The sequence below is a fragment of the Durio zibethinus genome, chromosome 22 (genome assembly GCF_047325235.1).
Source record: "Durio zibethinus cultivar Kanyao isolate XHJ-2024 chromosome 22, ASM4732523v1, whole genome shotgun sequence".
Taxonomy (NCBI): Eukaryota; Viridiplantae; Streptophyta; class Magnoliopsida; order Malvales; family Malvaceae; genus Durio; species Durio zibethinus.
In genome coordinates, this window is record NC_143183.1 from 19,279,685 (window position 1) to 19,306,645 (window position 26,961).

The following is a 26,961-nucleotide window of genomic DNA, read 5'->3' on the forward strand; positions in this document are numbered from 1 at the left end:
GATGAAAATGGTGATTTCTAGCATCAGATAAAATTCCAACTCCTTTTCATCACTTCTTTAAACAACAACATCCTTTGAATACCGTTATTTTTCTCGTCTTCTGTGTTCGATCAGCTTTAAACTAAAATACCCAGCAGGGAGATTCAACAGTTTGTTGTTGTTGTCAACAGCTGAATAATCTTTCACAAGTCAAACCAGGAAAAAAAAAAACAAGTGGGTGTTTTTTGTTTTTCGATTTTAACTTCTATTGGAGATTTGATTATTGAAAGTTTGATTCTATTCTGAGATATGGGGTTGTTTTATTCTTTGGAAATATTGTTTTTGTAGTGTATCCAAGGGTGAAGGTGAAGGAACAAGACCAAGATGATCAATCTGCTATGCAGGATTGCAAGATGAACTCTGTGTTGTCTTTGAAGGATGTTCTGTTTCTCTCCATGCTTGATTCTTATTTTCCAGGTATTCTTTGCTTTCCTGGGGCTTTTATTTTTCTGCCTTTCTTAAAGTTTTTTTTTTTTTAATGTTCTGTAGATCAGTTTCCCTTTTTAAATTTGGAATTGTATTGAAACCTGCCTAGAATGATTCGTCAAAATATTTGGCTGCAATTTTAGACACTCATGAAAATAAAAGTAACACAATATAAAATTGAAAAAAACTGTATATGAATTTGGCGAAAATTAAAAAAAAAATGTCTTTTGATGTTTGCACGTGGACATGTGACAAGGTATTTTCATGTAGACTTGTTGACATGAAAGAGATACGATACTGATACATGAATCCCTAAGTTTAGCTTCATGGTTTTGGTGGTATTTAGTCATTTCTCTGATTAATTCGATACTTGGTTAAGGTTTGGAGCTTCTGCTTCTTTTTCCTGATATCTAATCTATGACTAGAATAGGACCAGAGCAGGAACATGTTGTAGTTTGTTGAATGATTTTTGTAATTACGTTTGATTCCACTCAAGAAACCAGTAAATGATTTGAAGTTCCCTATATGTCTGATTCTTTTAACTTCCCATGCTAAATTCCAATAACTATGTCAATATGCTTGATTGAAGAACATTTTATGGCTACGATGAATCTTTTTTTTTTTTTTTTTCCACATGGGTGGAGGACCGGTTGGTCATATGCTTCTAACGGCATATTTAATTGTTGACAGTGAAAAGGCATCAAGATGTTTCTTCAATGCCCACAGCAAGAATTCCCGAGTCCTATGTACCAGAAATAGAGAAGCCTTCAGATTCTGCAACTGAAGGTAGGTTTTTTGCCCTTCATGCGGTTCATTATATGCACTTCCCAATTCATTTAATTCAGTATACTTTGATTCGCAGAAGCAGAGAATAACAAGACAAAAACTGATGAGGAAGACAGACCAAATATTAGAGTCAGTTTGACTCCTCGTCCTCGGGCTGTCATATCCAGTCCTGGTAATTACAATTTAATTTTCTTTTCCCTCCATCAGAATCAAAGTTGTTACTGTTGTATAGCACTGTGGCTAGGAGTAATGTTCTTGCATTTTGAGGCTCGGTTTGCATGCAACCAACTGAACCGAGATGTTTAAACTTATTACTTATCTGAATAATCAATCTACTCGCATCGGAATTGCAATGTTTTTGATACTCATGCTGTTATCGACGGTATGAAACAGGTTGGACCTTTTATTGCTGCTCATTTCATATATCAACATAGATATTCTGCTGATAATAACTTGGTCTTCTTGACCGGTTGACAACTGATCATGCCTTTGATGTTATTACTTAAACGAATAAATCATGCTAAAACCACATAATGATAACACGATAGGACCCAAACTATGATTTTCTATCTTTACTGTTGGTGTAGATTATTCTTCTGCTTTGAAGAAGGCTTTGCAGCATCATTAGAAAATTTAATCCCTTAAATAGAAACATAATTGCAGGTGGGGCCCTGGGCTGCATGCTGTATCTAGAAATAATCTATAGGATGTTTCTGTTAGATGTAGAAATCGCATGATATGGGTTTTTCTTGAATGTAATGATATTTATTTGGCTGGGATGGAGGAAACAGAAACAACAAATAATTAAATTCTCAAATTCATTACTCCAAAATTACTGCAACATTTACTTGTTATGTTTTGATTTCTCTGTGTACAATCATAAAGTGCTCTAACTCATGGTTTTTTGCAATATTTTATCTAGACAACGATGCAGTGATTGGAAATAAAAACAGGATCAAGGGGGAGCATCGCACAGCCTTGAAGAATCATAATATGGTTCAAAATAGACACTCAACCGGAAGCCATATCTTTGCTAGAAGTCCTGTCAAGACAAGGAAGTCCAAGGATGATGCTGACTGTAATGTTGAAATTAAAGCAAAGAAAGGGTCAGGAACAACAGTTTCAAATCAGAGAAGACACATTATAACTGATAGACCAAGCTGGCAAGATCCATAGAAATTTCGGCGTCTGATTCTTTTGGACTGCTCCTGTACTCTTGAAGCTGATAGTTTTCAATTGGAGTAGCAGTGCTTTTTTTTTACCCCAATCCTCTTTTAGAAAAAAATTTCCAGTATGCAAACAGGTTCGTAGCCCTACCACTATTTTTTTTTTCCTTTAGAGTTGGCATATAACCCTTCTGGACATATTGAATACATAATCTTCTCAAGGTTCTAAAAAATCAGAATCACAATTTGTAGTTGTCTTGAAAAGTTTTTTTTTTTTTTCAGACAAACATATCCCTGCTTGTTTGAGAAATCTTCAAACAAAGAGATTATATTACCTCTTGTACAACCTTTCAAGAGGTGTATATAATAATTATCCTCATTCCTGAAACTGTGTTTAGGGTCATTTTGTTTCATATATACTTTTGAACCTCTTCTTTTCATGGAATGCATGGGGCATAACCCAGGTCTACTCAGCAAAACACTTTGGGCCACTGGCTGACAATTCTGTTAAATTGCACTAGAGCAATATAACTTCATACACAATTAGCGAAATCTGATCTTAAGATTCTGGCGTACATTTCGTACTGCTGCGAGTCTTAAAACGTAAGATTCTGCTGAACTCAGGGCCTGAACTGCGACTGTCTCCATAAAGAAATATCAAATATGTGGCTAGCCGCTGTTGTTTGCCTCGACCCAACTACGCCCCTGTTGCTTCCTAACTCCCTTCTCCTCCATACGAGCTCGAATGCTCTCAGCATCTTCTCTCCGTCCACAAGAAAGATACATTTCTGCTAGAATTAAGTATACACCAGAGTTGTGAGGTTCTATTTCCAAAACTCTCTCAGCAGCTATCACCCCGACCTTGATGTTATTGTGGATTCTGCAGGCTCCAAGCAAAGCTCCCCAAACACTAGCTGGAACTTTGATTCCATCTGCACTCATGTGATTAAGAAAACTAATTGCCTCATCTATGAGTCCAAATCTCCCCAATAGATCAACAATACAAGTATAATGTTCAGTTGTTGGCTCAAGAGAGCATTTACCTTTCATATAATCAAAGTAGTATTTACCTTGGTCAACCAACCCAGCGTGGCTACAGGCAGATAAAACACCAATAAAAGTTACGTGATTAGGCTTAACATCAGTTAATCTCATACGCTCAAACATCTCTAGAGCTTTTTCAGCATTTCCATGGTGAGCAAATCCACATATTACAGAATTCCAGGAAATAACATCATGGCTCGGCATGGAAAAGAACTCCAGCAAAGCAGAGTGCATGTTACCACATCTTTCGTACATAGTGACCAATGCATTAGAAACAGCGGTGAAATGATTTAAACCTGATTTAACTACCTCTGCATGACTCTGCTTCCCAAGGTCTAAGCTTGGCAAATTTGAACAAATGGTCAAAGTGCTAGTAAATGTAGCTTCATCAGGGGAGAAACCTAATTCTTTCATTCTGATGAAAAACTTAAAACCTTCTTCACCATAATCAGTTTCTCCCAGGCCGCATATCATAACATTCCACAGAGTTACATCTCGAATGGGCCTCAATTCAAAAACTTTAATCGCACTCCCAACCTCAACTATTTCAAAATATCCAACAATTACATTCGTCCACGAAACAACATTATTATATGGTTGTTTCTCCAAAAATGCATGAGCTTCCTTGACAAGTCCATTTCTTATCAACCCCAACAGGATTGAGTTCAATATTTTACAACATTTCGTAGGCATTTCCATGAAATAACGCAGAGCATCTACCAATCGTCTACTTGCTGCCAACCCACTTATCAATAATTTCCACGAATCCAAATCCTTCTCAGGCATTTCCTGAAATAAAATTTCTGCCTTGCCAACACACTCAATCCCTATATAACCCTCTAGCATTACATTCCATGCACGAATATCTTTTGTCGGCATCTCCTCAAAGAATTTACAAGCTTCAGCCATCTTTCCAGCTTTTGCAAGCCCTGAAATCATAATAGTCCAAGAAGCAACATCTCTATTACTCATTCTTTTAAAATAATCTTCAGCCAAATCAAACTTTTCACATTTCACAAGCCCTTCAATCACCAAGTTCCAAGATATAACATCTTTCCCCGGCATCTCCTCAAAAACCTTCAACCCTTCATCCAGCATTCCATTGATAAAATACCCTCCAATCATAGCATTCCACGATACCACATCTCTACAAACCATCCCTTCAAAAACTTCCCTTGCAGCTTCCACATCATGGCCATGCATGAGCCCTGAAATCACTATGTTGCACGTAAAAATATCTCGTTCAGGCATTTCATGGAACAAGGCAAAGGCTTTACTAAAAAACCCATTTAGAAAATAGCCTCGAATCATTGTATTCCACGTGACAACGTTTTTCTGAGGCATTTTGTCAAACAGATTCTGGGCTTCTCGGATAAGCCCATGTTTCATGAAAGTTGAAATTTTGGAGTTCTGGGGTTTAAGGTTTGAGGTTGTTATGGATGTTTGATTGTTTTTTAAGAATGTTGGGCCTGAAAAAGAGAGGTGTCTGGTGAGTTTTGCAGGCAGAGTTCGGTTTAGTTTGGTAATGAACATGACCAAAAGCAGAGAGATAGAGAAAGGGAAAGAAAACTGATAAACAGTGTGCAAAAAGGTGGATCGATATCATACGTGCTAAAGTTCACATGAAACCCTACACGTGTCGTCCTACAGTTGGTTAGAATATATATTTACAAAGCAACCAAATGAGCCTCATGTTAAATGAATATTCAATGCAAGGTAAAGATCAGAATGAAATTAAGGAAAATTTGAAGACATGTAGCATTGCCAATTTTCTTAAGACTTTTATCACTTTATTCAATTTTAAAGGATTCATTTTAATCATGTCGGATCATTTTACACTTTCATATAGATTGTAAGTTATTATTTGATAGTTATCCTTAACAAATCGAAACTAAACTTAACACTTTCTTTTTTTTTTTTTCATGATAATTTATTATTATAAATTATCATTTTTTCAAACCCAAATAATGTGCCGACGATTAGAACTTAATTTAAATGATTTGTTAATATTTTTTAAGTGGTAGTTCTTGATAACATACAAAATTAAAATTCAATCTTAACATTTATAATTTTTTTTATCTTAAGTTTTAGTCTCTCTTTATAAAAAAAATCATATGTGATCTCAATTTTTTTTTACATAAAATTATATTCCCATTACTATGAATCTTACGGGGAATTTTGATGAAACTATAGAATTTGGAAAAAATCTATAGCATTACTATATATAATAATTGGAGTGACAAAGGCATTGGTAATTAGTCAATAATTTACTTTCTACAAAAACAAGACTTGAAAAATTGATCAAAAGGGAGGCTAACGTTTAGAACAAGCTGTCCGAAATAAGATAAACATTGGTGAAATTTTCCTGCAGAAAACATACGATTTGCATTGACTTTTGTCATCATCAATGCTTTTGGAAAGTCTGCATCATGTAATGAACAATTAATTATTGCTGGGTAAACAATGGAGCAAGAACGTACTTGGAAAATTTGTATCTCATGTTGAAGTTTGAACAGTTATTACCCTTTGATCAAGTCTAAAAGCTTGGCCGAGTCCGTTCCCTACACCAACAAAAGGGTAAGAATTGCATTTGACATTGAAGCCAAAAGGTTGGACAACGGAGTAACTAAGCCAAAATTGTGATGAATTTATAAATTTTACCGGCAAAAGAGTATTCAGAGAAATTAAAATTTTTTTTTTTTTGTTTTTCACTTTTTGAAGTTGTCCATAAAATACTGTAGTTCACTATTTGGATCCGGCCCTGGTTAAGCAATAAGAACATATTCTCCTGCTGTAGCACTGGAATCCTGTGAAAAGTGACAATTTTTGGAATATTTCAATTGCAAAACAATACCTTAAACCTAAAGAGTAGTTTAAAATGGATCGATCACATTGTCTATAAGCTGGCAAGCTTTACTATGGATGTTGAAATTAGTTGCTAGCGTGTTTAATGGTTAGGAAAAATGAAAACATTACTGTCAAGGCTAAATAATATAAATAGCAATCTAACAACATTGCCTTTCGTAGTTTCAATTCATACTACAAGAAAATTGCTTTATACTTACAATCATAAAATTATCAATAAAACTTAAAAATTCATCGGTATAATATAATAAATCCTATACTGATAGTCAAATTATTTATTTCGATAAATTTATAACCATTAGTATATTTATTATTGGTATAGACTTATACTAAAATTTTTAAGCTATCGAATATGTAACAGAGATATATTAACGATTTTAGTCCATCATTATATGTATAGTTATTGGTTAACAACTATTATATGTTTTGCATTATACTTTTTACCGATGGTTATTCCCGTCAGTATAAACTCATATGTTTTAATTTTTTTAATTTATACTGATAATATCTCTATCAGTATATTTTTTATTAACGGTCAATGCTTGTCAGTATAGCTTTATGTGTTTTAACTTTTACCAACGGTCCGTGATGATTGTCAGTATAGCATGAAATATTTTAATGGTAAAACGTGTCGATATAAAATTTAAAGTGTTGGTAAAATTTTTTTTAATTATATTTTTAATTATTAATATTAATTTATTTATAATCATAATATGATATGATTTCATATAAAATAAAAATATATAAAAAAGTAAAAATATTTAATAACATTTGAAATAAAATAATAATTAAATTGTTTTATAATCCATAAATTTAAAATAAGTTAAGAACTAACGTTATTGTACCCAATCTAAACAAAAAAAAAAAATTTATTGAGATTATAATCCCTCTTATAACTTTTTATAAAAAATTATTGAAGGTATTTTTTGTTAGAAATACCTTTAATAATTTTTTTCAAAATTTTTTATATGGATTATTGAAAGTGTTTTTGGCTAAAAATACTTTCAATAATCTTATTTAATTTTTTGTAAGGATTAGTCAGGGCATTTTCTAGCAAAAATGTCTTGAATAATCTTTTTTAATTAAAAATTAAATTATTTAAGTTGCTATCATATATGTCAAGGATATTATAGTAATTATTTAAGATTTAACGTAAATTTCTCTTAATTAAACGAGTGAATTTGAACATAAAATGCTCTGAAATTGAAAAAAAAAATCACGAGTATATCATTTTCTTAAAGATCACAGTTTTTCTCAGAATCTACGAATCCGCAAACCAAACCCCTCCTAATATTTTTTTTTTCCAAATAAAAGCTAATAATTTTTTTGTTTTGAGTATATTCTGACGGTTACGTTAATAATAATTAGTATATAACATTTTTATATTGATGAATAGTCATATATCATCAAAAAAATTTTATTTATATTGATAGTTAAATAAAATATTAGTATAAATATGATATATTCTGACGATATTAAAAATTTATCAATAAAAATTTTTTTTGTTGACATAATTTAACTGTTAGTATAATCAAATATCAATATATAAAATTTTTTTTATAGTGTCATCATAAATATTCTAACACTTGGAAGATCAATATATGTTATTTACGTACTTGTGTTTCCGAATCTTGCAACTTCTAACATTGACTTCTGCAATGGAAGTTTCATTAAGGAGGGTTGCATTGAGAGCGAGAGCCAAGCCCTTTTCATGTTCAAACAAGACGTACTAGATCGTGCAAAGGTTGGGCTCCTGGTCTCTTGATGATCATAGGAGCTCACGTTCACATGGAAACCTACACCTGTCGTCCTATTGGTTAGAATATATAGTTATTTACAAAGCAACCAGCTGAACCTCGTGTTAAATCAATATTCAATGTAAGGTAAAGATCAGAATAAAATTAAGGAAAATTTGAAGACATGTAACACTGCCAATTTCCTCCATATTTTTATATCACTTTTTCAATTTTAAAAAATTCATTCTAATCAGGTCAGATCACTTGGATTAGAAGTCATCGTTCGATAGTTATCTTTGATAAATTGAAATTAAGCTTAACACTTTCAAAATTTTCATAATAATTTATTATTATAAATGATCATTTTTATGCCCACATAATGTGTGAGGGTAAAATTTAATTTAAATGGTTCATTCGTATTTTTTAAAAGTAGATGTTGATACTTTGTTGGATTAAAATTCAATTTTAATATAAATAAATTTTTTTTTATCTTTTAAGTTTCAATATCTTTTTATAAAAAAAAAAATCTTATGTGATTTCATTTTTTTTACACGAAATTATATGTCCATTACTATTTTAGTCGTATATACAATTACGTGATTTTTGATGAAAATATGGAATTTACAAAAAATTTATATGTTTACATTATTATAAGCATTGGTAATTACTCCATAATTAATTTCTAAAAAAAAAAAAAAAAAGACTTGACTTGATCACGAGGGAAAGGGCGGGTAACGTGTAGAAAAAGCGGTCCAAGTAAGACAAACTTTGGAGAGATTTTCCTGCGGCAAACACACGATTTGCATTGGCTTTTGTTTTGGAAAGTCTGCATCATGTAATGACCAATTCATTATTCCAGGGTAAACATTGGTGTACTTGGATATTTTGTATCTGACGTTGAAGTTTGAACAGTCATTACCCTTTGATCAAGTCCCCCTACACCGAAAAAAGGATAAGAATTGCAATTGACATTGAAGCTAAAAGGTCGGATAATGGACTAATTAAACATAGAAATGGATTTAAAATTTTTTTTTGAGGTATTTAATTGTAATATATGTAATTATTATAATTTTATAATTTTATTGAAGAAAGAGTGTTTAAAGAATTTTTTTTTCAAATTTTCTGATTCTTTAATTTGTGAGACATTCATGGACACCGTAATTTACCATTTGGATCCGCCCCTGATTAAGCTATAAGAACATATTCTCCTGCTTTTGCACTGGAATCCATTGTGTGAAAAGTGACTATTTTGGAATATTGTCAATTGCAAAACAATAGTTTAAACCTAAACGAGTAGTTTAAAATGGATCGGTCACATTCTCTATAAGCTGGCAAGCTTTACTATTAGTTGCTACCGTGTTTAATGGTTAGGAGAAATGAAAACATTACTGTCAAGACATGATAATATAAATAGCTATCTAACAACATTGCCTTTCGTAGTTTCAATTCATCATAAATATTCTGACAATTGGAAGATCAATGTCTGTTATTTTAGTACTTGTGCTTCTGAGTCTTGCAACTTCTAACATTGACTTCTGCAATGGAAATTTCGTTAATGAGGGTTGCATTGAGAGTGAAAAACAAGCCCTTTTCATGTTCAAACAAGACTTACTAGATAATGCAAACCGTTTGGGCTCCTGGTCTCTTGATGAAGATTGCTGTGGATGGGATGGAGTTGTTTGTGACAATGCGACTGGCCATGTACTTGAGCTCCATCTTAGAAACCCTCGACCATATCTTGATGATTATGGCAGTGCTGCTGAATTTGAAGGAAGTGAGAGGTCAAAGTTTGGAGGTAAGATAAACCCTTCTTTGCTCATGTTGAAGCATTTGAGTTATTTGGACTTAAGCAACAATGCATTTGGAGGTATTCCAATTCCCAAATTCTTGGGTTCTATTGAGAGTTTAAGATACCTTAGCCTCTCTAGAGCTGGGTTTGGAGGATTAGTTCCTTATCAACTTGGAAATCTCTCAAGTTTACAGTATCTTAATCTTCATGCCGATATTGAAGATGATCTGTCTGTTGCCAATCTCCAATGGTTGTCTGGTCTTTCCTTGTTAGAACACCTTAATTTGGATAACGTGAACCTTAGAAAGGCTTCCAATTGGTTACAAGTGCTAAACACACTTCCTTCCTTGGAAAAACTAGTTTTGTCAAGTTGTCAACTTCCTCCTGTCCCTTCACCCACAAATCTGAATCTATCCTCTCTTGCAATTCTTGACCTTTCTTCAAATTCTTTTGAGAATCCTTCAGTCCTTAGCTGGATATTTCATCTTACCAACTTAATTTCCCTTGATTTGAGTGTTAATGATTTGCAAGGATGTATATATGATGGCCTTGAAAACATGACTTCTCTTAGGCATCTTGATCTTTCATTTAACTCTTTTAATTCTTCAATACCTGACTGGTTTTATAATCTTAATTCTCTTCGGTTTCTAAACCTTGGCTCCAACAAGTTGCATGGTGAAATTTCAAGTGCTATAGGAAACATGACTTCTGCCATTAGCCTTGACTTTTCAGGGAATGAACTTGAAGGAAGGATTCCAAGATCAATGGGGAATCTTTGTAAATTAAAGTATATCCTTTATTCGGGTGTAAACTTGAGTCAAGATATATCTGACATCTTAGAAATTTTGTCAGGATGTGTTTCTAAACAACTTGATTTACTGGATTTAAGTAGAAGTCAACTGTTTGGTGAGTTAACCAATCAACTTGGGAACTTCAAAATTTTGGAGGAACTTTATTTGTCTGGTAACTCAATTTCCGGTCCCATTCCATTGTCCATAGGAGAACTTTCGTCCTTGAGTGTTTTAGAACTTGATCAGAACAAATTGACAGGACAACTTCCCGAGTCCTTTGGGCAACTTGCAAATTTGGAAATATTTAATATTTCTAAAAATTTGTTAGCAGGTTTTGTTTCAGAAATGCACCTTGGCAATCTTGCAAAATTGAAAGAATTTGATGTTTCTGACAATCCTTTAACTTTAAAAACCAATCCTGATTGGATTCCTCCTTTTGAACTAGAACACTTAGTATTAAGGTCTTTGGATGTAGGTTCCAAGTTTCCTTTGTGGCTTCGTTCACAAAAACATTTAAGATATTTAGATATCTCTAACTGCGTGATTTCTGATAGCATTCCCAGTTGGTTTCGGAATTCATTCTCCCACTTCCATTATGTCAATCTCTCTAACAACCAAATCCATGGGCAGATTCCTAGTATACCTTGGATTGCATTTGGTGATTCTGTCATTGACCTTAGTTTCAATAATTTTACTGGTCCATTACCTCAAATCTCTTCCAATCTGTCATTTCTAGACCTCTCCAGTAATTTTCTGTCAGGATACCTTTTTGATCTTTTATGTTTTAATTTGAATCAAACCATGGGAATGGAAACTCTTAATCTTGGTGAAAATCGTTTGTCTGGGGAGATACCAGCTTGTTGGATGAAGTGGCAAAATTTGATGGTGATAAGATTAGATAGCAACAACTTCACTGGAAGAATTCCAAGCTCTTTGGGAACTTTATATTCTCTTCTATCATTGCAGTTGCAGAAAAACCACCTCTCTGGAGAAATTCCATCGTCACTACGAAATTGCACTGGTTTATTGCTACTTGATTTTGGTCAGAATGAGTTATATGGCCACATCCCTGAATGGATAGGCCATAGCTTTCGAGAGCTAACAGTCTTGAGCCTTCGTTCAAACAAGTTTTCAGGGCACATACCAGATCAAATATGTGCTGTTAGTTCTCTTCAAGTTTTGGACCTTGCTAATAACAATCTGGTTGGGAGCTTACCAGGATGTTTAGGTAACTTTACTGCCATGGTTAAAAGGAATAGTTTTATGGAAATCAATTCTTCTTTTATAAGTTATGCAGGAGATTTGTTTGTAATACTGGTTGTGAAAGGCCAAATGCTTAGATATAGCACAAATCTTGTCCTGGTCAGAAGCATTGATTTTTCTAACAACAATTTGTCAGGAGAGATCCCCAAGGCAGTGACAAGTTTATTCGAATTGCAGTCATTGAATTTGTCACATAATCTTTTGACTGGAACAATACCAAAAAGAATTGGTGAGATGAGATCTCTAGAATCTGTTGATTTCTCTGTGAACAAGTTGTCTGGTTCAATTCCTAAAAGCATGTCAAATTTAACATTTTTGAGCCACATGAACTTGTCTTACAACAATTTGACCGGACAAATTCCTTCCAGCACTCAGTTACAAAGCTTCGATCAGTCAAGTTATGTTGGCAACCAACTCTGTGGATTGCCACTTCCGGAGAAGTGTTCTGACAATGGTACAATTCACAATGCTGGAAATGGAGGTGGCGAAAATGGCTTCAGATTTGAAACAGATTGGTTCTATTTAGGCATGGCATTTGGATTTGTGATTGGCTTTTGGAGTGTGTTTGGTCCTTTGGTTTTTGATCGGCGATGGAGGTCCATGTATACACTTTCGAGTTTTCAACCAAATGTGGAAAATCAGTAACTCTGTAAGTGTTTGTCTCTACACAATTTCAACATATTATATTTAAGTACAAGTTAACTTTACATGTTTCCACCACTGAAGTTTGTACAATCACTCTGCTTAACAGATGAACACTTGTTCTTTCTTTTGAACAAAGTTCTAACTGTTTTCAGAATTCAGACCAATTTTTTCTTTTCTTTTTTGTATGACAGCAAAAAGTCTCGATTTGGCTAGTTGTTTCAAACAAAATTAAGCAGAGGAGTTGTTCAACTTTGAAGCCTCACATTTCAAGGTCTGACTCATGTACTAGAAAACTTCTGCACCAGATTGTGGAACATAGATTTATACCCTTTTCAGATCACTGCAAATTTGTCTATACTGTGATTTTCAACGTGTAGAATTACAGTTGTTTGTAGCAGAGTAACCATGGTGTAAGTCAATACTTAATAGAGCAAGTCATTTGCCCATTTCCATCCTCAGATTCAATTTCTGTTTTCCCAGTAAAGCATTCTGAAAGTGAAATATGTAAACGACAAATTTAATGATTGAATAGAGTTTTTACAACATCAAATTGTATACCACATCCAAATAAAGATTGAACTTCATTTTTGGTAAAATGAAGTAAGCATGAACTGATGGATTTCAATAATTGAATTGAAACAAAAACAATCTAATATTTCAACTTCACAAAATTTCCACAGAAAAGAAAAAAAAAAAAACAGTGAAGTATTTAGTTTTGAAATTACCTGATAAAGCACCACTTTTTTGGCCTTTGGGACAAGATCAAGTGTACAAATTACTTGGTAATGTAGGGTCATGAAATTTGTAGGAAAAAACCACTCCTGGACGAGACAGTAAATAGCAGATATTTGGGGACAAAATCATAGGCTGGTATATAAATATCATGATTCAAATATTTGTATCATATAAAATATTAAAATTTATATATTCACATCAATTGCATATTACAATTTATATGAATATAAAAACATAAAATATATTTTTTATTTTATTAAATAATATATAATTATTATTAAAATTTAAATAATTTTTTTTATTTATATAATGTCTTTATTGAAATGTCATCCAAGATTATAACCAGAACTGAGGTTGTCGGTGGAGCGTTTATCGTAGTATAACCCTTTTCAGATTCTTGCTATTTGTTTTGCTGAAGTTTACAACTTACACCATTTCAGTTGTTTTATTAGTACTATAGTTTTGAATGCCACTATTAAACTCCTATGGTAATAAAGATATTTACTTGGGTGGAGCAACTAAGAATAGCCAATGGTCTATAATTTTACATCTTTACTAATTGCTACCAGGACAATGTTAATTTTTTTTTAAAGAATTCATAATTTGAGAATAAAAAAAAGTTTTATTTATTAAAATTTAAATATCAAATTTATTGAACATTAAATCACCTTCTTTCTCTTATTAAAATCACCGAATTGGTATATATAATAAGGGATCTAATTAGTACTATAATTTTTGTGAGACATGAAAATTATTTGGCTAAGTGGGCAATATATATATATATATATATATATATATATATATCACCCTTAATCCCATGAAAGTTCAGGGAACAAAATACAGAAAAAAACAAGATTTGAACCCATCAGGGAAAAGCCCACTTTAAACGGTCTACAAAATTGATCCACGATGAAGCGAAGTGAACTCACCTTATCCTAATCTTATTGGACAGAATCTGCCCACATCAGCTTGGATAACTTTGCAATCCCACCGGTTCCACACTGAAACACCTTTTCAGCTCCCACCTCCATATCCCTCTTAACAGAAAAACCCCCAACAACACCACAACCAAGATTGACTCAATTGCTGCCACTGCTACAGTAACATCTAGTATATAACCATGGCTGCAACAGCCGCAGCAGCAGTAGGCTCATCTTTCTCTCAATCCATCCAAACCCTTAAATGCGTGCGTTTTAAGCAACTGACAGCTGGTCATTCTGTCCTCAAAATCCCATCTGTTCGCATGATATCATCTATATCTCACTCTTACTTCACTCATGAGCTTTTTCCCGCGAGCAGCACAGTGCAAAAGTGGCGTATGCTTAATGTATCTGCTGCTGTTGCCCAACAAGAGACGGAGGCAACTACCCAAGTGGAAGAAAGTTTGGTGGAGGAAGAGGAGAATGAAGGAGAAGCTGAACATCAGGCTGAGACTGAAGCTGAAGATCAGGCTGAAACTGAAGCTGAAACCGAGTCTCCTGTGAATACTAAGCTATACGTTGGGAACTTGCCTTTCAATGTTGACAGTGCCCAACTTGCTGGGATAATACAAGAATATGGCAGTCCAGAGCTTGTTGAGGTGTGTGATCTGTGATTAATTTGACTGATCGAATCTAGACTTCTTGATTACTAGGAGAGTTTTTAGAGATGCGAGGATCATATAGTAAAAGTAAATTTTTGAATAAGTTCGAATGAACAGTCGTCAAACATGATATATATTTGATGCTGCTTGAGCATTGGATAATAAGCTCAGACTTCATTCAACTTCAATTATTTGAGCTTGAGTCTTGAACATCTACATCTTTCCATTGGCTTTATTTTTTTAAATTAATCACAGCAATAACTTTGACTTTCAATAGAAAGGAATAAATAGGGAAAATAAGTTTCCTGGTTCATCTGTGCAGTTAGATATAAACATGCTATGTAAAACCCAAAACCAAATTCCAGGTTCGTCAAATATGGTTTTTTTTTTTTTTGGGGGGGGGGGGGGGTACATAGGAGAGAAATACCGATATTATTGATTAAGCGCTGCAGGGTTTATTTTGGTTTCCTCTTTACTGATATAGCTTCATCCAGATTTCTTGTAGATGTATATTCTGTTGAATTAAGACAAAGGACCCAGACTCCTAGAATAAGCAAATCTTTTTCTTTGAAATTTTTTATTTTTCTGATCTAGTTGCATTTGCAATGTTTTATTTCCTGATAATCTCTTAAGTGATACAGGAAAAAGCTTTGTCATAAAATTATCTTCATTACACTATCATATATGACATTCTTTGTAATATCTCATTTCTCTGTTTTCTAATAGATTCTCTGAACGTTTTAGGTGCTTTACAATAGAGAAACTGGGAAAAGCAAGGGTTTTGCATTTGTGACAATGAGCACAGTTGAAGATTGTAATGCAGTTATTGAAAATCTGGATGGACGTGTAAGAATCTCTCTCTTTCATCCACGTTTTTCTCGTTGTATATATGCATGTGCATACTTGAGCACACAAGAGGAGACTTATGTTGGAATTGCCTGATACTTTAGGAATGTGAATGTGTGGATCCAATTTCTTCAAGTTTCAATCCTAAATGGATTTGCCTGTTTCAGGAATATCTTGGTCGAACTTTGAGGGTGAACTTTTCGGACAAACCTAGACCTAGAGAACCTTTATATCCAGAAACTGAATACAAGCTTTTTATTGGGAATCTATCATGGTCTGTCACATCTGAAAGTTTGACACAAGCTTTCCAAGAATATGGAAATGTAGTTGGAGCAAGGGTTTTGTATGATGGGGAGACAGGAAGGTCGCGAGGTTATGGTTTTGTCTGCTACTCAACAAAGTCAGAGATGGAAGCTGCTCTTCAATCTCTCAATGGAGTGGTATCAATTCTTACTTTTGATCTTTCTATGCACTAATTCTTAATTGCATCAAGAATCCATTTAGCAATGTCTATAAATAACTCATCCTTTTCTTGATTCTCAGGAGCTCGAAGGAAGGGCATTGCGGGTGAGCCTAGCTCAAGGAAGACGATCATAAGATCGCAACTGAAAATGTGAATTTGAGAAGCATTTGCAGCAACTGCCAATCTCTTAGAGGAGATGGAAGATGGGAGTCATTTAGATAAATAATCAGTTACCCTGAGTTACCTGAAATTCCTTTTCATTTCTCCTTGTGATCTATATCTCATTTTCACCTTTAGCAGCATCTTTTAAATGGAACTCTTAACAAGTTTCATTGTCAGCTTTGCTAATATTGATAGTTGCTTATGATTATTGTTTGCACTAAGACATGTATTGTTCTTTTTGGTTCATAGTTGACAACTAAAAAGTGCTGTTGTAACTTATAAGCAAGCAAGAACAGGCAGTCTTGAACATCATCTTCAAGCAAATATTGTGGAGCTCAAAATCTTAATACCCTGATGGAAAGAGCATGAAAAATGGTATCATTGCATTTGATTAGAAATATTTAATAGTCAGAGTTACTGTTCTTGATAAATTGAACTAACCATTCCCCTTATTCAGAAAAGATCATAAAATTTGAAGCCTAGGAACACTAGTTTCACTCAAAGCATGAGATACTCGAAGAACTAGATTCGAATCTCTCCTTTTCAAAAAAGAAAAAAAACAAAGAAAATCTCTTGAAAAGCAGTAACGATCCGTAGATGAAACTTGTATTGATATATGTAAACTATCCATTTTTGTTTCCAATGACCCAATAACCCCATAAGTAAGAATGGGGGGTGCACTTTTTATGCTTCCATGCTCCACTTTAGCTGGCAGCACCCATCCTATTTCAGTCAAGCTCAGGTAAATTTATACGGATTGCATGCCTCAACCAAATAAGTCCATAAACAAAATTAGTACTAGTTTTTGCTTTAGGTTCCCTTTCTTAGGCCAAGAAGAACAGTTTTACAACGAAGGCATTGGCCATTGGGGCACAGCCAAATGCCATGATTCTAGCCAACAGCTTGTCTCAAATTTTTGTTCAACTCTTTTTTTGGGGGAGGGAATGGTAAGGTCCATTTAGATACCCTTAGATGATTAGGTTCCCCCATTATAACAAAATCAAGAGATAGCAAAACACATAACAACTATAGGCAGTAAAGGGTGAGAAACTGTCTCAAGGTTGCTGTGCAAGGGGCAGGCATGAATACTATGTAACATGATTAAAAGCCTCTTTTTTTGGCCTAAAGATTATAAGCTTCTGATGATGTTCTCCCAAAAGTAATATGCCAAAAATCATAAAAAAAAAAGGGTAATATGCCGAAGCCAACATGAATTTTCTATTACAAGTTTGCTGGGAGAATCAGTAACAATTGCTAACATTTTTCATGGAGACAATAATTATGTTTTTGAAATTTAGCAAAACTATAGTATCAAATCACTTATAATTTATCAGCAGTTAACTATTATTATTTAATAAAAAAATAAATTCAAAATTCAATTTTAAATTATACTAATATCTTTCACATTCAACCAAAATTTAATTTTCGATACCTGTAATCCATAAAAATTATATTAGATTATTGTTAACGACATATCTAAATACAAAATTATTTGATTAATAAAAAATTATATTAAATCGTTGTTTGTGACATGTACAACTAGTAATATTTCTCAGTGATGGATCTATAAATTTAATGTCTTTTTGAAACATGTAATTGTTTGGTGTTGCACTGAAACCCTCTCACCTTAATATTTTTTTGGAATAATTCTTTTACTTTTTTTATACAACAAAAGAAAAATTACAAAAAGTTTGGAAGTGGAAAAGACAACAACTGGCGCAAGTTAGCAGTAAAAGGTTTCTTTTTCTTTTTTTTTTTTTTTATTCTTTTCGTTTTTGAAGTGCCCACACGCTTTCCACCGTTCGCAGTGACGGCTACCAACATTTGGAAAAGAAGACAAAAATTAAAGGAAAAAAAAAAGAACCCAAAACACAGCAGACAACAGAGCCAAAATACAACAAAGCACACACATAAAAAGAAAAACCGGTGGAGAAAATCTTCCCTCAAATCTATTATCTTTCTATAGGTAACACTTTCTTCTCTTTCTCTAAATACCCATCTCAGATTTCTTCTTTTTTTTTTTGTGGGTTTTATTTGTTTGGTTTATTTCAGTGGATTAAAATGTTTTTTTTTTTTTTTTGGTGGTGCAGATCTTGAGGGAGAGGATACAGTGTTGGGATCTATCTAAAAAAAGGTTTTTGATATTTTGGGGTTTTAGGGAGTTTCAGAAATGGCAACTCCTTATCCCATTCGAGTTACTGCTGCTCAGGTACTTAAAAAACTCTTTCTTTTATTGATTGTTCCTTTAAAAAGCTGTGATTTTTATTGGTTTTTTAAAGTGTATATTGGAAATGAAGAGCAAATAAAGTCTGGGTTTTTGTTATTCTTTATGGGTTTGTTTTTTTTTAGGTGGGAACATATTTTGTGGGGCAGTACTATCAGTTACTTCAACACCAGCCAGACTTAGTGCACCAGTTTTATAGTGATTCCAGTACCATGGTTCGTGTGGATGGCAGTAACAGAGAAACTGCCGCTGCAATGCTGGTAGTTTTACTTTATCCTTTTTACTCAATTGTTATCTTCAACTAAACAAAGTTATCTGCTTTTTTTGTTGCAGCAGTTCATGGAGTTGGTGTCATATATCTAATTAGATGATTACTTCAATATTCACAACATTTTAGTACATTGAATGTATTTGGTGTCCTCATCCATAACTCTCATTATGTCAATAATAACATTTCAATCAAAGGTTAGCAATTCGGTTCATAATTGTACGCGTTTATGAAAGCAGTAATATGGGATAATGCTTTCTTTCTTGTTTTATTTGTCATCAATATCTGAGGTCTCTTGGTAATATTTGCACTTAGCTATTTAAAATTGATTTTCTTTTTCTCTTATGCTTTCTTAAGTTTGCTTTCATAGTTCCATAAATAATGCCCATTTTCATACTGATTTTTATTGTTTGTTTGTTCATCGAAAGGAGCTATTGGCTTATTCTTTCCCTTTTGTTGTATTTTTATTTGGAAGCAAATCCATGCTCTCATTATGTCGCTCAACTTCACCGGGGTTGAGATCAAGTCTGCATATTCCCTTGAATCTTGGAATGGAGGTGTTCTAGTGATGGTTTCTGGTTCTGTGCAAGTAAAGGATTTCAGTTCCAGAAGGAAATTTGTGCAAACGTTTTTCCTTGCACCGCAAGAGAAAGGCTATTTTGTTCTAAATGACATCTTTCACTTTATTGATGAGGAACAAATTTACCACCATCCAACAATCCTATTAGCCCAGCACAATCTTGATCCTAAACTCAACGTTTCAGCAACAATTCCTGAACCAGGTATTTCCCATCTAATTTGAGTTTTGACATTTATGATTCTCCTTATCAATTGACCTGATAAAAGGTTTTGTTCTGAAATCCAATGAATAAAAAAATACAATTTTGAGGAATTAGTGTGACTCTATAGCTTGCGTTTCTTTAAAAGAATTTACCATCTTAGAGAAAGCGTTTTTTACAATGGCTTCAGGATCTAATTCCACACATTCTTTTCTGGAATCATAGGTTATTTATTTCAGATTCTTTTAATGTCTGATTATAAGGTGATTCCAAAATTATGTGTATGCTTGCTCTTGATAATAAATTCTCCTGAAAAATAGTAGCATGAAGATTAGGATATTCTTGATTTTTTGGCTGATAACATTAATTCTCTTTGTAGTACCAAGCTATTTGCTGGGCGGAGATATCCAGAGACGGGAGTTTGTGGCTCCTGTTGATGTCAAAGAAAATGGTCCGGTTGACAAGTATAGTTTCCCAGAGCAACAATTAAAGCAAGCTCCAGAGTCTGAAATTTTTGTGGAGAACAGTTCTGTTCAAGAGTCCAATGGTTCACTTCTCCATATGGTGAATACTGTCCTAGAGCATGTGCCTTCTTCTGTTGAGGAGCCTGTTGGAGAACCCCAAAAGCACACCTATGCCTCTATTGTATGCTCTACATGTGGCAGTTATTTTTATGTCATTCTTATGTATATATGCTCATGGATTTTGATGTATGTTTATTGAATTAGAAATTTGACTTCTCTTTACAATGCTGATTTAATTTCTTTTGTTTTCTATGCATGATTGTTGGAGTTACGGGTTGCTAAAGGACAATCTGCACCTTCAGTTGCTCCTCAGGTTTCTGTTAACAAGAACATACCACCTGTTTCCGACTGGGACCATGCTCCCCAGCACTCTGCTCAGCAATCTTTTGTCTCAAATGCAGTTGAAATGTCTGGGGCTGATATGGTTGATGAAGTTTCAGCGATAGAAGATGAAGGTAGAAATTCAAGTGTTCCTATTATGTTTAACTATTTTACTATATGGGATAGTGACACGTAAGAAATGTCAATTCTGTAGAAATTCTACAAGATTCTGTTGTTGCAATATCTCAAAACATTCATTTGGTTTGAAACTTTAGAAAGGCACATGCTGGCTGTATTTGCAAAGCTAAATATGTGTAGTTAATTTACTGCCTGTGTGTTGTAGGTGAAATAAAATCTGTTTATGTAAGGAACTTGCCCTCTACTGTGTCTGAGTCTGAAATTGAGGAGGAATTCAAAAAATTTGGTGAAATCAGTCCTGATGGAGTGGTGATTCGTAGTCGCAAGGTTCAGTTTGTAGCTTTTCCTGCAGTCCTATTGTTTTATCTAGCTTTTTAATGCTAAAATATTTCATTTCTATGCAGGATGTTGGCGTTTGTTATGCATTTGTTGAATTTGAAGATATGACAAGTGTCCATAATGCTGTCAAGGTCTGAATTTACTTCAAGAACCTAGCAAAAAACTTTTCCCTTGTTTTAGTTGTTGTAAAGTGTTCTGCAATCCTGAGCATTGTTTTTAGAAATGAATTTTTGGGAAAAAGAACAGGAAGACTCTTCAGCTTAATTGTAAGATTTGAAAATCCAAATTGATTTGTGCATTCTGTGCACCTTGAGTGGAATTTCAGCATTTAGTAAAATTTTCTATGTTTCTGTTTGTCACTCCTGATTTTTCCTCTCTGCATACTAGTTCCTTATAGAGATGAAGACAAGCCATTAACATTTTCCCCTATGAGAATTGATAGTCAACTTTTAGTTGTGTCGCCAATCCTTACTTTCAACCCATTTTTCATCCTTCCGTCCACCAAGCTCACTTAATCAATACTGACACCTCCTTATTTGGTCTGTTGTTTAACTATATGATATTAATATACTTTTTAATTTATTTTCATATAGGATGTTCATTTTGATTGATATTATATACTAATTTAGTCAAATCCTGTGTGGGGATATAGGCAGGAACTGCACAGGTTGCTGGACGACAAGTGTACATCGAAGAGCGGAGACCAAACAGCTATATCCCATCTCGAGGAAGAAGTATGTATTTCTTTCCCCCTTTTTATATTTTTGTATTAATGTATCTCTTTCCTATTAGAATACTTATTATTGTGAAGCTAAATATTGTCTACATAGGCATCTTAAAAGTCCCATTACAGCTGTCAAACAGGTGGGCAGGAGTCTCACCCCATGGCCTTCTGTGTGGTGTGGCATGCAACATAGGCATATAAGATGCCCACATAGGCTTATCATTGTCCATTGTAAAATGGTCCTCCATGTGCTTATACTGAGTGATTGATGGCATCATTTCATTGTAGCTTGGTTTAAAGTAGTACATATAGGTGTCTCTGCATAGGTGCATCGTGATACTTTTGTCATTTTTCTTTCCTTGATTTGTTACTTTGTAGGCTTTAAGGGCTGAAATTTCTTCATACCAGTAACTTTTACATCCTGAGAATAAAATGATAATTGCAGCATCATCAAAGAAATAATTGATATTATTTGTTTCTTAAAGACAAATGCAAAATCAAGAACCAACATGGTCTTATGGTTGCTTCAAATTCATTAGCCAATTTGATTGATACATTTGTTTTCTATTCTTATCAAGTGGGTAATGTCCTGGACAGGGAGGGGTAGAGGCCGAGGCAGCTATCAAACAGAAGCTCCAAGGGGCCGTTTTGGTGCTCGAAGTTATGGCAGGGGCGGTGCCTATGATGGAAGTGAGCGAGACTACAATAGATTGAGAGGAAATGGTTTCTACAGGCCAACTCCTCGCCAAGATAGAGGGTCATCTGGCCAAGTATCTAGAATTGGACAAAGTTCATAGAGTCAGATCTTTAATCTTCTATAAAGGGATCAAACTTTTGGTTCCAGTCACCACAATTCAGCAGATTTACCTTTCGTTGGATTCAACAACAATATATCAGGTGTTTTCATTTGATAGTTTACTTAGATGTGTTTGGAATAGGGAATTGCATTATTTTTGGAAAGGGCTTCCATCATACTTAATTTATTCTTTCAATATTTAGTACAAAACTCATTGCTTTTTACTTAGGCCTGCCTCAAAAGTTTGATCTATTTATTCAATCTAAAGAAAACAAGCCCCATTTCTTCCTTTAAGATGATGTTCCCGCTTGATCAAAAGCTTTATCTTTTTGTGTTTTTGGCCAAAATAATTGGTCCAGTTTACACTGTTAAGTTACTATTATGTAGTTATCTGATCAATGATTTCATTAAAGATATATTGTAAAGCTCAGTTGTTTAAATGAAGAGTAATTCCTTGTTGAAAACAATTTTTTATTTTTTATTTTTTAAATCGTAGTATGTAGAAAAAGAAAATTGCAGATGTTAAAATTTAAATTTCATATTTATTGTATACCACTTCTTAAGTGTGATATACGATTGTATAAACCCACTTTTTAAGTATGATTGTATGTTTAAGTTTTGATTCTGAATTTCTTTGATTAATAATAGAAACTAGCCTAATTTGTCCTATTAGGCTATTACAGATGATTATTACATTGCATCTTAAAAAAATACCCATAACTAACAGAAAGTAACTGTTTCTAAAAGAGTGAAAGTTTGCAAAAGAAAAGAAAAAGAAACATAAATATTTGTTATATTTACGTTGTCTGACAGTTGACACAAACATTGGAGTTTGGAAAAGTGATCTAGTATCTAATATTTTCAGCTTTTGAATGAAGCATCATAATGTAGACAAAGCTCCATTCTGAAGAGAAACCTGAGTTTGGTCTTGCTTTGTGTTATCATCTTCTTCTGTTTCCCACAGGAAGCTGGCATATGCTGCAAGAACATGGCTGTAAAATACAAAACAGTAGGATAAGAATTTATCAGGTAGAGCATTAACAACATACTATCTTTTCTATTGAGAGCCTGTATCCTTTTAGATCTCCAAGATAATTGCAGAACACTAGAATACGAGTTGTGTTCATAAAAAAGTAGAGTTTGTTACACGGACAGTTTCAGGTAACTGAATTGAATTACCTATTTCCAGGAGTAGCTTCAACTGCTCGCTCAAAGTAATGTGAGGCTTTATCATGGTCATGGTGAAGATCCCACACCAATTTGGCATATTGTGATATCGTTTCACCATCTCCAGGGTCAGCTTGTATGGCTTGTGAATAGTATTCCTCAGCTCCTTCACGATCTCCTTTAGACTGTCAATTCAAGAGGACAGTTTTACTTAAAAGGGTGAAAATGGCAGTCAAATGAGAATCATCCACTTTTGGTGATGAATGCAAATCTCTGTTGCATTATGTTCTTCTATGCAGTCGTGCAGATGTTAAGCAAATGAGCTAATTATGCAAAAAAGTTGATTGGGATAAACAAATTCCACCTCATGTAAGAATCGGGCATAATTGCTTAGAACCAGAGGGTTGCAAGGATTTTCCTGAACAATCCTCCTATAATAATCCTCGATGTCGACATCCTGGATATCTGTATGAACCCCAAAACCTTTTGGATTTGGAGGGTGCAAAGATAGGCTGGCAAGCTCATGTTCTTCTTCGGGTAATGAGCTTTCCTCTTTAACCTGAGAAAAATTAATAGTCATTACAGCCATGCCAAAAGTATGTCAACATTTTAGTCTTTACAGGAAAATGGAAATAACTGCTCTATAAGTCGTGAAGAGTCAAATATCACCTTCGGGTATTCTCGTGGTTTGCCATGTTCCTCTCCATCATCCCCTATTTCCCAGATGAAACTAGCATATGCTCCAAGGACATTGCTGGAAAAAAGCAAAAGAAACCAAAATTATGACTCTTAGTTTCTGGACCTGTTCAATAAAATGCAGTAGCTAACACTTATCAAGTCATGACAACAAATTTCGAAGAAGGATGGTAACTAGTTCGAGTGAAATCTTAGATAAACTATGTTAAAGTGCTTGGCCAAGTGTAGATAAGTACTGACCTATCTTGAGGAGAAGCTTGAACTGCACGTTCAAAGTAACTAAGGGCTCTGTCTTTGTCTTTGTGCCAATCCCATACTATTTTGGCATACTGCAAGAGAATTTCACCATCTTCAGGATCTGCTAGTGTCGCTCGATGATAATAGTCCTCTGCTCCTTGAAGATCTCCCTTGGACTGTTGGAAGAGATTTAATCATGTTCCATAAAACTGAAAGATCATGTTTTCTTTTCTTCTAAAAAAAATCTATGTCGCATGATCTATGCGCCAATCTAGCGTGAAGCAAACTCTCTGATCGATATGAAATGACAGAAGTGCCTTTTAAGCCCCAGCAGCAAAATATGCTATATCCCAATTCCCAGGGATGATGACAAAGGATGGGTTTCTTTCCCCTAGGGTCTTCTGCTAAGCTATGCCAAATTCAGACTGAACTAGAAGCAGCAGTGACTCGAAAGGTGCACAGTTGGACATCATCTAGTTAACCTTCAATATTTACCCAATGATCACCTCCTTTGATTTCTACTATGAGATGGATATAAAATACACCAAAAGAAAGTGCCAGGCCCAGCCAATTGTTGTTTGGATTGTGATAACAGCCAATTTGATTTATATGACTTTGAATGGTTCGCATACATCAAACAGAAACATCTCAAATCTTAAATGCCTATGATGGCAAGGTCAAATTCAACATATTGGGGAAAACAAGACAAAAAAATATAGAATTGATTGGTCTCACCTGTAAGAATTTAGCATAATTCCTTAGGAACAAAGGATGACAGGGGTACTCATCAACCAGCCTCTTATGAAACTCTTCAGGATCACCATCCTCATCAAGATCCATTGAACCAAAATCAACAGCATCAGCCATGGCACCAAATCCAACACCATCAATTCCAAGACCTGTAGCAAGATACATGGGAGGACTAGGTGGTTCAAGTTCAACTTCTTGATTGTTAGAACTTTGAATTCTGTTTGATATTTCTTCTTCCTCCTCTCCTTCTTCCTGAATCAATTCCATAGACTTTTTCCCAAAGCTGAAATCTGCATTGCCCACAGCATCAATGCTCTCTTCAATTGTAACTGTTCTCTCCAATGCCTCCTCCCCTAGTTGTCCATCTTCAAGTCCCTCATTAAATATCGAAAAAGATGGTACACTATGCAACATGGTTATATGATCCCTGTAGAAAGATTTCTTTGGTGTTCTGGAATCAACAAACTGAGCTATATCACAAGAACTATAATCTAATCTTTCTAAGCTTCCTTCAGACTTAGCTCTTCTTAAACCTTTAAGGCGAAAACTACCAGATTCTTGATTGCATTGAGGGAACCCTGAAATTGAATGAGACAATGGAGAAGAAGCATGTGAAAATGGTGTCAAGTTGAGGTTTTCCTGACCATGGAAGTAGACTTTTCCATCATGGTTACCATGAAGTAACCTGTAAGTAGTATCAAGATCTTTGTTTGGACTATCAGAGAAAGGGAAGAGCAGGCTTCCAATAACTGGGGCTGATGAGCTTCTGAGAAGCATTTTCCCAGGAGCCTCAAATACTGATCTCTTTTTCCTATCTGAGATTATAAAATTCTGTGCCTATGAGCTGGTGAACAACAGAAGATGAATAAACTAAACTAAAGTAAACTCAATTTGACTTCCAACATTAATAAAATAAAAGAAACTCCCACATGCTTATGTCTGCAATCTTAAGTTGAGTTGGCTGAGATCAAACTTTCTACTTTTTCTTCAGTTTCTTCACTTCTACTTGAGCATCTCATTCCTTGATTCTGTGAAATAATGGCCCAAGGGGGAAACCAAAAACATATATTTCATTAGTTAAACTACAAATTGGTAGAGGCTGGGAATGGGAATAAGTAAGAAACTTGGATTGATAACAAAGTCAAGAATATAACAAGATGCATGTGATTCCTTTTTGAGTAAATCACTTAAACATTATCACATGAAGTTTACCAATCAATTTATTTTCTGAGTTACTTTATGGTTCTGAAACCAAAAAAAAGCACCAACTACCAACCTTATTAGGTCAACTATTGTTTAACTTCTAGTCTACAGAATGGAAACCAAACCAAGTCAAGAAAAAAAAAAGTATGGGATTTCATACCTTAGAACAAAAAAAGAAATTAAGTACATGGAAAATTGCGTTACCAATTGCTTAAAAGATATTAATAATCTCATCTGAAGAACAAGATTTTAAATGTATCATATTAATATAAAAAAAATAAAAAATACGATTTTAAGATCATTCACGAAAAGATTAAAACCACATAAATTTAAGGACACTGACTGTATATAGCCCCACAGGCAATGATAGAAAAGTGTTACGTTAAGTTCTTGGGACTATATATAACATGGAATGCTTGCTGGAGCCTGGTGGTCAATTAGATGGCAAGTGCAGTGT

The 26,961-nt window shown here is 34.2% G+C and overlaps 6 protein-coding genes across 7 annotated transcripts; 4 read left to right on the top strand and 2 right to left on the bottom strand.

The window, feature by feature from the left end:
- LOC111306757 (uncharacterized) lies at positions 1-2,681 on the top strand. Its single transcript, XM_022904623.2, has 5 exons — positions 1-213; positions 328-456; positions 1,156-1,251; positions 1,328-1,423; positions 2,174-2,681. Coding segments are annotated over exons 1-5 (576 nt in total). The 5' UTR covers positions 1-212; the 3' UTR covers positions 2,428-2,681.
- A 267-nt stretch (positions 2,682-2,948) lies between these two features.
- LOC111306756 (uncharacterized) lies at positions 2,949-5,088 on the bottom strand. Its single transcript, XM_022904621.2, has 2 exons — positions 3,461-5,088; positions 2,949-3,349 (listed from the first exon to the last, which is right to left on the bottom strand). The coding sequence occupies exons 1-2, from the start codon at positions 4,992-4,994 to the stop codon at positions 3,087-3,089; spliced, it is 1,797 nt and encodes a 598-aa protein (XP_022760356.2). The 5' UTR covers positions 4,995-5,088; the 3' UTR covers positions 2,949-3,086.
- Positions 5,089-9,449: 4,361 nt separating this feature from the next.
- On the top strand, positions 9,450-13,002 carry LOC111306758 (receptor-like protein EIX1). Its single transcript, XM_089751900.1, has 3 exons — positions 9,450-10,829; positions 10,902-12,554; positions 12,742-13,002. The coding sequence occupies exons 1-2, from the start codon at positions 9,542-9,544 to the stop codon at positions 12,548-12,550; spliced, it is 2,937 nt and encodes a 978-aa protein (XP_089608026.1). The 5' UTR covers positions 9,450-9,541; the 3' UTR covers positions 12,551-12,554; positions 12,742-13,002.
- Positions 13,003-14,273: 1,271 nt separating this feature from the next.
- Positions 14,274-16,662, top strand: LOC111307420 (28 kDa ribonucleoprotein, chloroplastic-like). Its single transcript, XM_022905434.2, has 4 exons — positions 14,274-14,864; positions 15,612-15,713; positions 15,881-16,153; positions 16,257-16,662. Exons 1-4 carry the CDS (start codon positions 14,406-14,408, stop codon positions 16,308-16,310), a joined length of 888 nt encoding a protein of 295 aa, XP_022761169.2. The 5' UTR covers positions 14,274-14,405; the 3' UTR covers positions 16,311-16,662.
- Positions 16,663-18,147: 1,485 nt separating this feature from the next.
- On the top strand, positions 18,148-22,745 carry LOC111306759 (nuclear transport factor 2-like). Of its 2 annotated transcripts, none has more exons than XM_022904634.2 (10): positions 18,148-18,304; positions 18,429-18,547; positions 18,688-18,822; positions 19,306-19,612; positions 19,989-20,254; positions 20,402-20,588; positions 20,798-20,919; positions 20,997-21,062; positions 21,584-21,665; positions 22,234-22,745. In XM_022904634.2, the coding sequence occupies exons 2-10, from the start codon at positions 18,509-18,511 to the stop codon at positions 22,260-22,262; spliced, it is 1,233 nt and encodes a 410-aa protein (XP_022760369.1). In that variant the 5' UTR covers positions 18,148-18,304; positions 18,429-18,508; the 3' UTR covers positions 22,263-22,745. The 2 variants fall into 2 exon arrangements, with proteins under 2 accessions (XP_022760369.1, XP_022760363.1); XM_022904628.2 differs by having other exon boundaries at positions 18,149-18,304; positions 22,253-22,745.
- A 51-nt stretch (positions 22,746-22,796) lies between these two features.
- LOC111306760 (uncharacterized) lies at positions 22,797-26,382 on the bottom strand. Its single transcript, XM_089751583.1, has 6 exons — positions 25,287-26,382; positions 24,555-24,727; positions 24,288-24,372; positions 23,983-24,177; positions 23,631-23,803; positions 22,797-23,443 (listed from the first exon to the last, which is right to left on the bottom strand). Exons 1-6 carry the CDS (start codon positions 26,076-26,078, stop codon positions 23,332-23,334), a joined length of 1,530 nt encoding a protein of 509 aa, XP_089607709.1. The 5' UTR covers positions 26,079-26,382; the 3' UTR covers positions 22,797-23,331.
- Between the last annotated feature and the right edge of the window lie 579 nt (positions 26,383-26,961).